Raw genomic sequence first — 11662 nt, 5'->3', positions numbered from 1 at the left:
TTCTTCCAGGGGTTGATAAAGAAAGATTATTCTATGATAACATAATAACAATGTACACTAAAGCTGGGGGCAAGAGTAGTAACGTAGTAATTTATTATTCACTTCCTCAACAAACATTACACATGTCTATAAAGAGTTAGAAGGGGATGAGGTATTAGAGAGTTATTGAGAGACTATAAAGACTGTAATGCTATATCAATTTACATTGAAGGAAAAGCAAGCCGTTTGTTGTCTATAGATGTTAGTGGTAATGTTCTTCATTGTGAAGAACCTGTGTCACTGTTACAATATGATGTTGAACAAACAGGGAATGAGGAAGGGATTGAGGCTGAGAATGAGAGTGCAAAATTTGTTCTTGAGGGTGTAGGGGTTGAGGATAGGGTTGAGGAAGGGGTTGTGGGTGATAATGAGGGTGTTGGGGGCTAAGGGTGATAATTAGGGTGTAGGGGTTAAGGGTGACAATGAGGGTGTAGGTGTTGAGGAAGGGACTGAGGGTGACAATGAGGGTATAGAGGGTGAAGAAGTAGGGGTTGAGGAAGGGGTAGGAAATGGGATTGAGAATGAAGTGCAAAATTATGAGTCAGATTCTGATTCATCATTAGTTTCTGATTGCCCTTCATGGATGTTAGAGGATTTAGAGGGTCCTTGGAATGATGATATTTTCACTAGTAGGCTCGCAAACTATTCAAGAACAATGCTAAAGACTTTGAGGTCTTTAATGAGAGAAAGAAGAAGAAAAAAACCAGCAAGTCAACAAAATGAGAGGGATGAAAGAAGTAGTAGGGGAGATAGACAGTGGTTACTGATTATGTGGATGAAGAGCTGTGTGATGAGGGAAATGGGTGTCCAGTGTGGGATGAGATGATGAATATGGCTGAAGTAGACTTAACAGTAGGTATGAAGTTTGAGATAAGAGCCAAATTTAGGGATGTGCTGAAGGATCGGACAGTGAAAAAGGGATGAGATTTGAAGTTGGTGAAGAATGAAAAACACTTGATACTTGCAACTTGTAAAAATGGGTGTAATTGGAAGTTGAGGGCATCTTCAGTCATGAAATCCACAACATTTCAGATAAAGTCTATTAAGGGAGAACATACTTGTGCACGCAAAGTTGAAAATAAGCAAGCCAATTACAAGTACCTTGGTAAAATAATTGAAAGGTTTGTAAAAGACAATCCAAATGAGTCTCTTCAAATCATTGAAGAACAAAGTCAGAAGAAAATTGCAGATTGACGTTTCAATTCATAAAGGAGAGGGCTTAGAGAAGGCTTTTCTCCACCTGCATCCGCTTTCGGCCTTCTAGGCTCGCTGCTGGGCTAGGCATTGGGTTTGATTTTGGTCTACCCATTTGTGGCCACATCAATTATTTAGAGGGGTGTTTGGTTAAACTTATCTTATTTTAATTTAAAAAAAAACTAATGTAGTATTTGAATAAAATTAAATTATGTTGCTTATTATTTGACTTTGTTCAATTTTTCATTTTTAATATTAAAATTACTGATGTGTTGTGAATCAAATAAATTTTTTTTGATCAAACTATTTTTGTATTTCACACCCTAATACACGTGAATCAGTATATCTTATAAACTTTATAAGGATAATTACATGTAAATTTTTTGTAGTTTGAGAAATTACACCTATTTCCCCAATTCTCTCCCATATCTCGTTTCTTTTAGATTAGGAGTTAGCTGAGTTATGTCTTATTAATATAAGTTGTTCATATTTTTTAAATAATTATATATACATATATTAGAAATATCGACATTTTAAATAAATTGTTCATATTTTTTAAAAAACTATACATACATTTTTAAAAAATGTCAACGTCAGTAGACAAACTATCCATACTTTTTAGTTGCTAAAGATGATTTCTATAATTACACAAAGTATATGAATGATTTATATAAATAGATCATAAATCGGGAGTTAAACATACTTATCCCTTTAATTCTAAAGTGTTTGTATTTTTTTCTCTCTTCTCTTTTCTTATGTCTCTTCTTTCTAAATATACATATTATTTGTTTCCATGTATACTTATTTTACGAACTCCTGACGTCGAATTTATTTGTGGTTTTTTATTTTTTTATTTTCTCATATATTTTTGAAGGGAGAAAAATGAAATTTCATAATATTTGATTATCTTTTCGGTAAATAGATATTGTTATTTAGTTTTTCAAACATTACCGCACACCAAACGATATTAGAACCAAATGCAGTAAAAATTCCTATAAATAGTGGGAGTCTTGGCAGGTGAACTTCTCTACTCACTCAGAAGTGAGTGAGTAACCTGAGAGGTTCTGTTGCTTGCATCCGTTATCCACTACTATCCGGCAACTCAAAAGTCAGGGATCAACACCATGGAATGCATCTACAAGGACCCAAATGCCCCCATTGAAGCCAGGGTCAAGGACCTGCTCTCTCGGATGACCCTTCTTGAGAAGATCGGCCAAATGACCCAGATCGAGCGCAGCGTTGCCACTCCTGCCGCCATTAAAGACCGCTTCATAGGTTCATTCTCTTGCACACGTTTATAGAATGTATTTTGTCTGTTTTCAAGACGGGCTTGTGCACTTCATGAAGTAAATTGGGCATGGAATTTGCTGTTGTTTTGAGTTAATCTGTTAATCCGTGGTTGTATGTGTGAAAACACCCGTTGTTGATATGCAGGGAGTATACTGAGCGGGGGTGGTAGCAAGCCTTTTGAGAATGCAAAATCAGCCGACTGGGCTGACATGATCGACGGCTTCCAGAAGGCGGCTCTGGAAACCCGCCTCGGCAGTCCCATTATCTACGGAACCGATGCAGTTCATGGCAACAACAATGTCTATGGAACTACCATTTTCCCTCATAACATTGGCCTTGGAGCCACTAGGTCAGCAGTTCTTTTAACATATTGGTTCATTTGCTATTAGGAAAGTTCAAAATACTTCAAGGGCTTTCCATTTTGTGGGACGGGATGAAGAAGGCACAGTTTTGTTCTATATTCAGATATAATGTGTTTCAATTGTTTGTTTTTTAAGTAGACGTTAAATGATCAAGCGACTCTTATAATTTATAGTCTGAATGAAATCACCTACTTGATGTTTCCTCTACATTCTTATTCTGCCATTTCTCCAATCTCACTTGTGATCATGTTTTTGTCCACTCCAACTGGAAGCAAAAGTGGAGCTGCATGTTTTGTTGGAAAAAAATGGTCTCTTGACAAGTGGGAGTTGCTGAAATAAGGGCAAAGGAGCACGTTAACAGCAGTACAACTAAAGAATGTAATTTGAAAAAGTTTTGGTACTTCTGGATTGAGGAAACAATGGTCGACGGATTTTTTATCTTGGATCAGGGACATTTTAGGTGATTTGAGTATTTAAAAATACTCCATAATTCTATTTGCCATTGAACATATAACTCTGTGTAAAATATCGGAAAATTAAAAGAGTTTCTGTATTTATTTGTTGATTCCCCTGTTTAGATGGGCACATGGTAAAACAATTCCATTGAATTTGGATTCCTTGATGCTTTTATTACTTTTTAGTAATGACACACTATTATGATGCAATGTAGAGATGCTGATTTGGTTAGGAAGATCGGGGAGGTAACAGCTCTTGAAGTTAGGGCAGGAGGAGCCCATTATGCATTTGCTCCTTGTGTTGCTGTAAGTTTTATCCATTCATCAAATATCAACCATCCGTCATCAATGTTTGGTCAAGCTAACTATGTTCTCTTCTACTTGAATGATGCGGCTTTCTTTCTCGAATGGAAATTCTATCACATCCTTATTGTTAGTGTCTAAGAGCTCGGAGGTCAAATTTGATGGTTCTCCACTTGTAACAATCTAATGAAATTTTGTTATTGTTGACCAAATTTATGTGCAATTTACTTGTTTTTCCTTTGAAATTCAGAGTCTGGATGTTTTATATTTGTTTTGACGGTTGCAAATAAATTACAAAATAAAATCTTGGACAAAACCCCATGATAATATTTAAGGTGCTTAATTGAGCAAAGAATTTATATGAGATGATTTTTACTAAATTTTGAAATTACCTTTTCAGGTTAGCAGGGACCCTAGATGGGGAAGATGCTATGAGAGTTATAGCGAAAACACCGAAATTGTCAGAAAAATGACCTCCCTTGTTACAGGATTGCAGGGACAGCCCCCTGAAGGGCATCCCATAGGCTACCCATTTCTGGCTGGAAGGTAAAAAATGATTTTCAGAATATCCATTATACATAGAACCATATTTGTTCTAACTGGCATCTCAATCTCTTTGTCACGTAATCTTCATACCATATGATGTACTGAAGGCCGAGGTCTAAGAATTAAGCTATGGAGAAAGGACAGTGAATGTTGTTAGACTTCCTGTATTTCCTACGAGGAAAGTCAGACTTAATATCCACCATCCTTCAATGTTTCTGTATTTCCTTCTGCCTAATTTCCCTCAACTAATAGTATGTCTAGTTTGCCTTATAGGACAATCTAGCTTCACTTGAAGAATGTCACTTATTTCTCAGCATGTTCGCCAAAATTAAGTTGCTGTGACCTTGTCCTTTGTGATTTAATTATTTTCTCCTCAACTGATATTTGCATTTTTTTGTTCAATTGATTCCAGAAAAAATGTTCTTGCATCTGCAAAGCATTTTGTAGGAGATGGGGGTACTGAGAATGGTACAAATGAGGGGAATACTATAGCATCCTATGATGATTTGGAGAGAATCCACATGGCACCATATCTTGATTGTCTTGCTCAAGGAGTTTGCACTGTGATGGCATCATACTCTAGTTGGAATGGCAAGCGAATGCACACCAACGATTTTCTTCTTACTGAAGTTCTGAAAAATAAGCTGGGATTCAAGGTAAATTGATTTGAATATCCACTTCATTTGTATTATAGAAGCTTTACATGTTCTTATTTTTCTTTTGGAAGACAGAAGTCCAATTGTTCTCTGAAAGTTTGAGGAAACCAGTTTTGCATACCTTTAATATAAACGTGATACAACCAATTGATTACTCTAAAATCTGTTCTTTTTCCAATTGAATCAGATCATTACCAAATTGTATGTGTGTTCAATTAGTAATCTATAAGTATAAATGCAACAAAGGAAAAAGTTATTACTGAAGACTTGTAAAACTTTTATGACATAAGATACAATCGTGTTGAAATTGTAATGAATTTCTCATGTACCATTATTAATCTCATAATGAATTAACAAAGATTGTTTTAGCTTTTTAATTTCTGTGAGGGTAGGTGATGTAAAGTTCGGGAAACAAAAGAAATGGTGAATAACCGAAGTTCCGATTCTGTATTAACAGTCTCTTAGTAAAGATATCATTTATGGTGCTTGGAAGATCTAGGAGATGTTTGTGTTGAAACTTTATTGTGTCATAATCGTGTTTGTATCTTTCATAAAGTTCTTATAGATGTGGTGCTGATACTTTTGTTGGGTCATAATGGTGTTTGTATCTGTTAAAAAGTTCCGATGTGTCAACTTAAGTACCAAATATACCGAGGCTATGTTTGGTTTTGTTTAGGAAATACTTTCAATTTCCCAAAAGGGCACCAAACATTTTCTTTCACTTGTATTCCTCCAAAATATTATTAAAAAGGTCTCCACATCTACTATACATATATGTCTTGCAAATGTTGTATATTTTTATATGTATATATTTATAAGATTTAAAACTTCGCAGGCTGCTCTATAGTCTTTTTCTGATCAAATAGCATGATTGAAGCTTATCCCTTGATCATCTCCCGATTTAGAAGCACAAGAAAGTTCTTACGTGAAGAATGAGGATGCTACATACAAGTAACTGCATTCTCTGGAATTCTGCTTCATTCTTATGGAAAAAGCTTTTCTTTTCTTATCTATTTTTTCCTGTTTTCCACCAATCCTTGGATTGAAAAAATTAATGAAAAGCGTATCTAGCTAGATATTTTGGAGTCTATTTACTGCTATTCTAGAACACCCTTGACATATTGAAAAATCATTTGCATTATTAGTAACCATAGTTACTTGCTATTGGTTGGTAATTTATAGTTTCTTAACTTACACCTAATGCAATGTCCTTGACACATCAGGATTCTGGATTGTCATTTGTCAGTTAGCCAAAATTCTTCATAGCCATATTAAACAAACTTATCCTAGAGAAAGTCTACCTCTTTGCCACTCAATACCAAAAAAGATAAAAGGAAAAGTAAAAATCAGACTAAAAAGTTTTGGAAAAAACTAAATCTAATAGACAATTATGTCCGGAAGTGAAGGAAAAATTATTTCCTACCACGTATCTTATGAGGTTACTCGAATTGCTTATTAATATGCTCTCCCTCCAATATGGATGCCCAGATTGCGTTCTGTTTAGAAACAGAACCACTATTGCTTTAGATGTTATCTTATTGCATTATTCCATCTCTAGGATGCAGCTTCACTAATGCTTAGCCATGCTTATTTTCCTCCGGTCCATGCCACTAGTCCTTCACTCTTATGGTTCGGTCTTGTGCATCAATTCAAAATTTTAAACTCCAAAACTATAAGTGTTCTGCTTCCAATGCCTTGCATGCAGACTAAATGAGCAAAGGGACAAGCATAGCAGCTGGTTTTGCTTCTTCTTTTTCTTCAAACATCACACTGCATGTTTCTGCAAGGTTGTGCTTTTCAGGCCACTAAATGTTTCCAAAGATGTTTCAGCATTAACATTATCTTTTCTTTCTGAATTATCTCACCCGATACAGAACTGCGAGCAAGAGTCTCCCGTGTTAAAATATCTCTATGATCTTTATCCAAGTTACTGCTCTGCTCTCAGAGAGGCAGAAAGCCTTCTGGAGGTCCACATTGCTTCATGCAACCTTCTTCTAATTGCAATTTTGCACTTGAAAGTCATCCTTTTCTGGTGAAGCTCTGCTGGCGAAAATTCGAGATAATCAAAATGAATTTAAACAACAATGCACCTCTGACTTCATGCAATTTCAGCAGAGAAGTATCTCAGTTAAGACAAGGTCATAATTGGCCCCCAATGAAAAAGAGAGCTGCTCTGTAAATCACTTTTTGACTCATTCACAATTCTCTGTGTAGTATATATAAAGAAATGTAATAGTTGATACGAGAATATTTGAGATATATGCAGAAATGTGATGGTGTAAGTATATTCAATATTCCAGTTGTTCCCTTTCCCTCCACTTTTGATGTATTACCTCATTGAGCAAATTCAATGCATAATAAACAATGATCTGCCACAGGGGTTCGTGATTTCAGACTGGGAGGCATTGGACCGGCTTTATGTCCCTCATGGTTCAAATTACCGAGAAAGCATCCTCTCCACTGTAAATGCTGGAATTGATATGGTACAGATTATATTTGATGATGAAAAGCCTGGTGCTAGTATGGTCTTCTTTAAATGCTTATGACTCTGTCACTGACATATGCAGGTAATGGTTCCTTTTAGATTCGAATTGTTTCTGGATGAGTTTCTGTCTCTTGTTGAGTCTGGAGAGATATCAATGGCCCGGATTGATGATGCTGTTGAGAGAATCCTGAGAGTCAAATTCATTGCTGGAGTTTTTGAGGATCCCCTGAGTGATAGATCTTTACTAGATCTAGTTGGTTGTAAGGTATTTTCAATTCTTTAGTTGGCTTATTTATAGAACTTGCACTTTAAATGGTACAGTGAAATAATGCACCATGGTCCACATTCAACCTTATATTAATCCAATTTGGGCAGTAATACAGGAAGAGAAGAGTAACATTGTTGCACTTCTAAAACTATAACCTTTTCTGCACTTTGAATAAAGGAATTAAATTACTTCTTGGCTTCTCATCCGGCACATCCTTAATAATTAGACCAGATGAACTTTTTATTACCCAATAGTTTAATTAGGAAAAGTCTGCTTAGTTGATGCTACAAGTCTTAGGGTATACTAATATGGTTGATATGATAGTCTTTCATTGGCATATGGGAAGAGCTTGAAAGCAATGATGGATAACCAGTGGTTGAATCCTCTTTGTTCTGGCCTAATCATATGGATTCTAGGCTTTACTGAGAAAAAGTGTGAAAGAAAAAAAAAAATATGCAAACACCAATTTTCATGCATTTTAAACTTCAAAGTGTCAAAAGACTTTGTAGTCTTCTGGATGCATGGCGAAAGAGATACTAACTGTATTTTTGTACATCGGTTGTTACTGGGATATGGTTACAATGCTGGTCAAAATCAAGAAGAACAGAGACCAGATTTCCTATCTGAAATAATATATACTTCCTATTTACATTTCAGGCACATAGAGAATTAGCACGTGAAGCTGTTCGCAAGTCCTTGGTTTTGTTAAAGAATGGAAAAGATCCAAAGAGACCTTTGCTCCCTCTAGACAAGAAGGCCAAAAGAATTCTTGTTGCTGGAACACATGCTGATAATCTTGGATATCAATGTGGCGGGTGGACAATTACCTGGGAAGGGACAACTGGCAGAATCACTGAGGGTAAGTTGTTCTATTGGAACTTTGCCATGGTAAAGTGCTAATCTAGATTCCTAACTCTATTACAGTGAATGAGCTTGGCTTCTTATTTTCATGCTAATGGTAAGGATTGGTTTCAGTTATTAATATTCTGTTAGCGAATTATCCAAGTTAATGCAGCTAAAGTTCTCACTATTTGTTCTGATGTTGAAATTATTCTTGTTGACCAATATTGAGTATGTTAGATACATACAATCATTAAAGGAAACAGACCTATTGGAAACAGAAGTTATGAATTTGTCTCTGGGAGTTATATGCATATGGTGATTAAACTTATGGAATTATCGTTTCTCTAGGTACAACTATTTTGGAAGCAATAAAAGAAGTGATGGACGACAAGACAGAAGTGATATACGAACTAAATCCTACTCCAGAAACATTTTCTGGTCAAGATTTCTCCTTTGCCATTGTAGCTGTGGGTGAAGGTCCATATGTTGAGACAGGTGGTGATGATCCAGAACTCAAAATTCCTTTTAATGGAAGTGAGTTGGCGAGCTTAGTCGCTGATAGAGTTCCAACATTAATGATTCTGGTTACTGGACGGCCTTTGATTTTAGAGCCATCACTTCTGGAAAAATTGGATGGCCTGGTTGTTGCTTGGTTGCCTGGAACAGAAGGCAAGGGAATCACAGATGTTATCTTTGGAGATTATGCATTTCATGGACGACTTCCCATGACATGGTTTAGAAGCGTTGATCAGCTTCCAGTACACGCCGGTGAGAATTCATCTGACCCTCTGTTCCCGTATGGCTTCGGGTTGACATGTTAAAGGCCGGGAATACGAACTGATACACTCGAAATTTGTCAATGCCAATGGACATAATTTAAACTAACTAAAGGATGTGGCTGTTCAAAACTTTCATGTTATGATTTCAGAGTTGCATTCTAGCCGGCCAATGGACTTGGCTAACGAGAAACTTTGTTATGGGTCTTATATTTCTTGTTCTTGTAGTCTCTACATGATTATCCATATGCTTGTGGTGAGTCGTATCAGGTACTTTTCTCCAAGCGAAGTCATCAACTTGGCCAAGTAGAGAGTTTATTATGTCTCTTAAATAAATTGTTGTGCTTATAGTCCTTTGCATGTTTATCAATATGCTTGTACTGAGTCTTTCAAGTAGTTTTCTCCAAACTTATCTCTGGATGAAGTCATATTGGCCTTATATATATATATATATATATATATATATATATAAAAGTAAGAGTGTTGAACTATTATTAATTGAAATAAATTGATTACAATTATTATTATTATTTTTGTCGACATTAATACCTAACAAAAATTATTATAATAATCATACCCTGTTGAACACTTATTATTATAGTAGACAATATTTCACGCACATGGCGAGGTTCGAATCAATGACTTCTAAAATTATGGAGTCTCAACTTCGCCAACTGAATTAGGCATCATAGGCCTCATTTACTTACTGGGCTTTAGCTTTTGAGCTGAACATCTTAGTTAATCTGGCTCAATATCACAGTTACTTTGTTTTTAATTCGAGATAAATGACATAGACATGATGCAATCCATATTGATAGAGGTGGAAGTCACAATCTAATGTAGTCCAAGAAAGTTGGTTAAAGGAAAATTATTTTTTTAGTCCGTTAAGTAATTTTAGCTTGATAAATATATTCATTTGTTTTTAAGTCCTGTAAATTTTAAAATTTGATGAAATTTAGTCCGAATTAGGATTTCTTTTATGTAATTTTCTAGCCAACTTTTGAATTTTAGCCGAAAATTGCACGTGTGTAATTCTTTTGCTTAATGTCCGGCCATTTATCCACGTGTATAGTCATGTGTACTGCCACATAAGCCTAAAGCTGTCTGGAAATACTTTTTTATATTATTTGATATATTTAAAAAAGGTAAATCAATGTTCTTAATTTTGTTAAAAATATTTTTAACTTTATTTTTCTTAATTTTATTTTATTATTTTTAATTAAACTAATAAGAAAATTAATATATTTTTTGAATAAGGCTACCATCGCAGCCGAGAGGGAGCCGCGACTCACCACTAGGCGACGGCAACCGCGCCCTCGGTGGTTTTTTTCTTTTTTATTAAATAATAATTTAACTTTTATATATTATAATTATATATATACTATAATTATATCCAACATGTTTTCCAACTCATATTTAAAGCCACATAGGATTATAAACCTCTAAAAAATATCTAATTTGGCATCCCATGCCATTTTTCCGACAAAAAATCAAAAGTCCAACCATCAGAAAATAAAATTTCATTTGATTTTAAAATTTAAATGACTTAAGAAAAATGGACACAATTTTCGGACCAAAATTAATATTAAGTATACATAGCGGATTGAAAAATAATTTTCCCATTTCTTCTAGCTAATAAGTCCTCTATATTGTGGGAAACTAATTCATTTGTACTTGCAATTTGCATAAATAACTTGATGGGGATGTAACTGTTGGAACAAGGACGCCCGCACAAAGTGAAATAGATGCGGCCTATGAAGATGGGGAAAGGTCAGCCGGAAGCCAGCTCAAGTTGTATGTTAAAAGATGTTGTCGGACATAAATGCCTACGAGGTACATGGATTCATCATTTTTGGAAGAAGGAAAGGAAGGTTTTTCCTACAAGAACTCCCTATAAACATCCACGGGAGCATTTCCATTCTTCTTTGAGTTATAAGAAATTATACATATCAAATTGGCGTTGTTTGTGGGTGAAGGAAGTGGATCAGTCAGAGAAATACGATGGAATAGCGAAATCGACATAAGCAATAAAACCCCATCAAGGGGTGTGTCCTTAATATTTGTTTGGACGTTCGGTGTACAATAAAATACAAGCAGTTCATATCACAAGAAAATGGAAAGGTGAAAATATAAAATTAATTTATCATCGTTGTTGAGATCCCAACATTGAGATCCTCCAAAATATTCCATCGAATTATCGTATTTTGATCTTCTTTGTTTTTTCTTGATCTCTAAGACCAAAAGAAAAACTTTGGAGATGGAAAGAAAGTGAGAGAGAGAGAACTACGAGATGGAGAATGTTGTGAGTGTGTGTTATAGACGGCTAGGGTTTATGATAAGTATATATGTGACCTAGTTATGTATATACTCAGAGTTCTAACCTAGCTAGACTCCAAACAACCATCCCTAACCTAGCTATACATGTAGCCCATTTTCGTCTAAAAT

The 11662-nt window shown here is 35.3% G+C and overlaps 1 protein-coding gene across 2 annotated transcripts; it reads left to right on the top strand.

Annotated features, from left to right (window-relative positions):
- On the top strand, positions 2236-9570 carry LOC105163879 (beta-glucosidase BoGH3B). 2 transcript variants are annotated; one of them, XM_011082388.2, is made up of 9 exons: positions 2236-2508; positions 2668-2872; positions 3556-3646; positions 4044-4189; positions 4602-4845; positions 7224-7328; positions 7413-7595; positions 8256-8457; positions 8790-9570. In XM_011082388.2, the coding sequence occupies exons 1-9, from the start codon at positions 2358-2360 to the stop codon at positions 9260-9262; spliced, it is 1800 nt and encodes a 599-aa protein (XP_011080690.1). In that variant the 5' UTR covers positions 2236-2357; the 3' UTR covers positions 9263-9570. The 2 variants fall into 2 exon arrangements, with proteins under 2 accessions (XP_011080690.1, XP_020550230.1); XM_020694571.1 differs by lacking the exons at positions 2236-2508; positions 2668-2872 and adding an exon at positions 3191-3345.

Source organism: Sesamum indicum, linkage group LG6, assembly GCF_000512975.1.
Source record: "Sesamum indicum cultivar Zhongzhi No. 13 linkage group LG6, S_indicum_v1.0, whole genome shotgun sequence".
Classification (NCBI taxonomy): Eukaryota; Viridiplantae; Streptophyta; class Magnoliopsida; order Lamiales; family Pedaliaceae; genus Sesamum; species Sesamum indicum.
The sequence above is the reverse complement of the archived record's forward strand: the minus strand, read 5'-3'. Positions and strand labels throughout refer to the sequence as shown.

What these genes read in the sequence shown, in the direction of transcription:
- LOC105163879 (XM_011082388.2), top strand. Translation starts at nt 2,358, where the DNA reads ATGGAATGCATCTACAAGGACCCAAATGCCCCCATTGAAGCCAGGGTC. An exon ending in TAGATCTAGTTGGTTGTAAG is followed by an intron (nt 7,596 to 8,255) that starts GTATTTTCAATT and finishes TTTACATTTCAG; the next exon opens with GCACATAGAGAATTAGCACG. An exon ending in AACTGGCAGAATCACTGAGG is followed by an intron (nt 8,458 to 8,789) that starts GTAAGTTGTTCT and finishes TCGTTTCTCTAG; the next exon opens with GTACAACTATTTTGGAAGCA.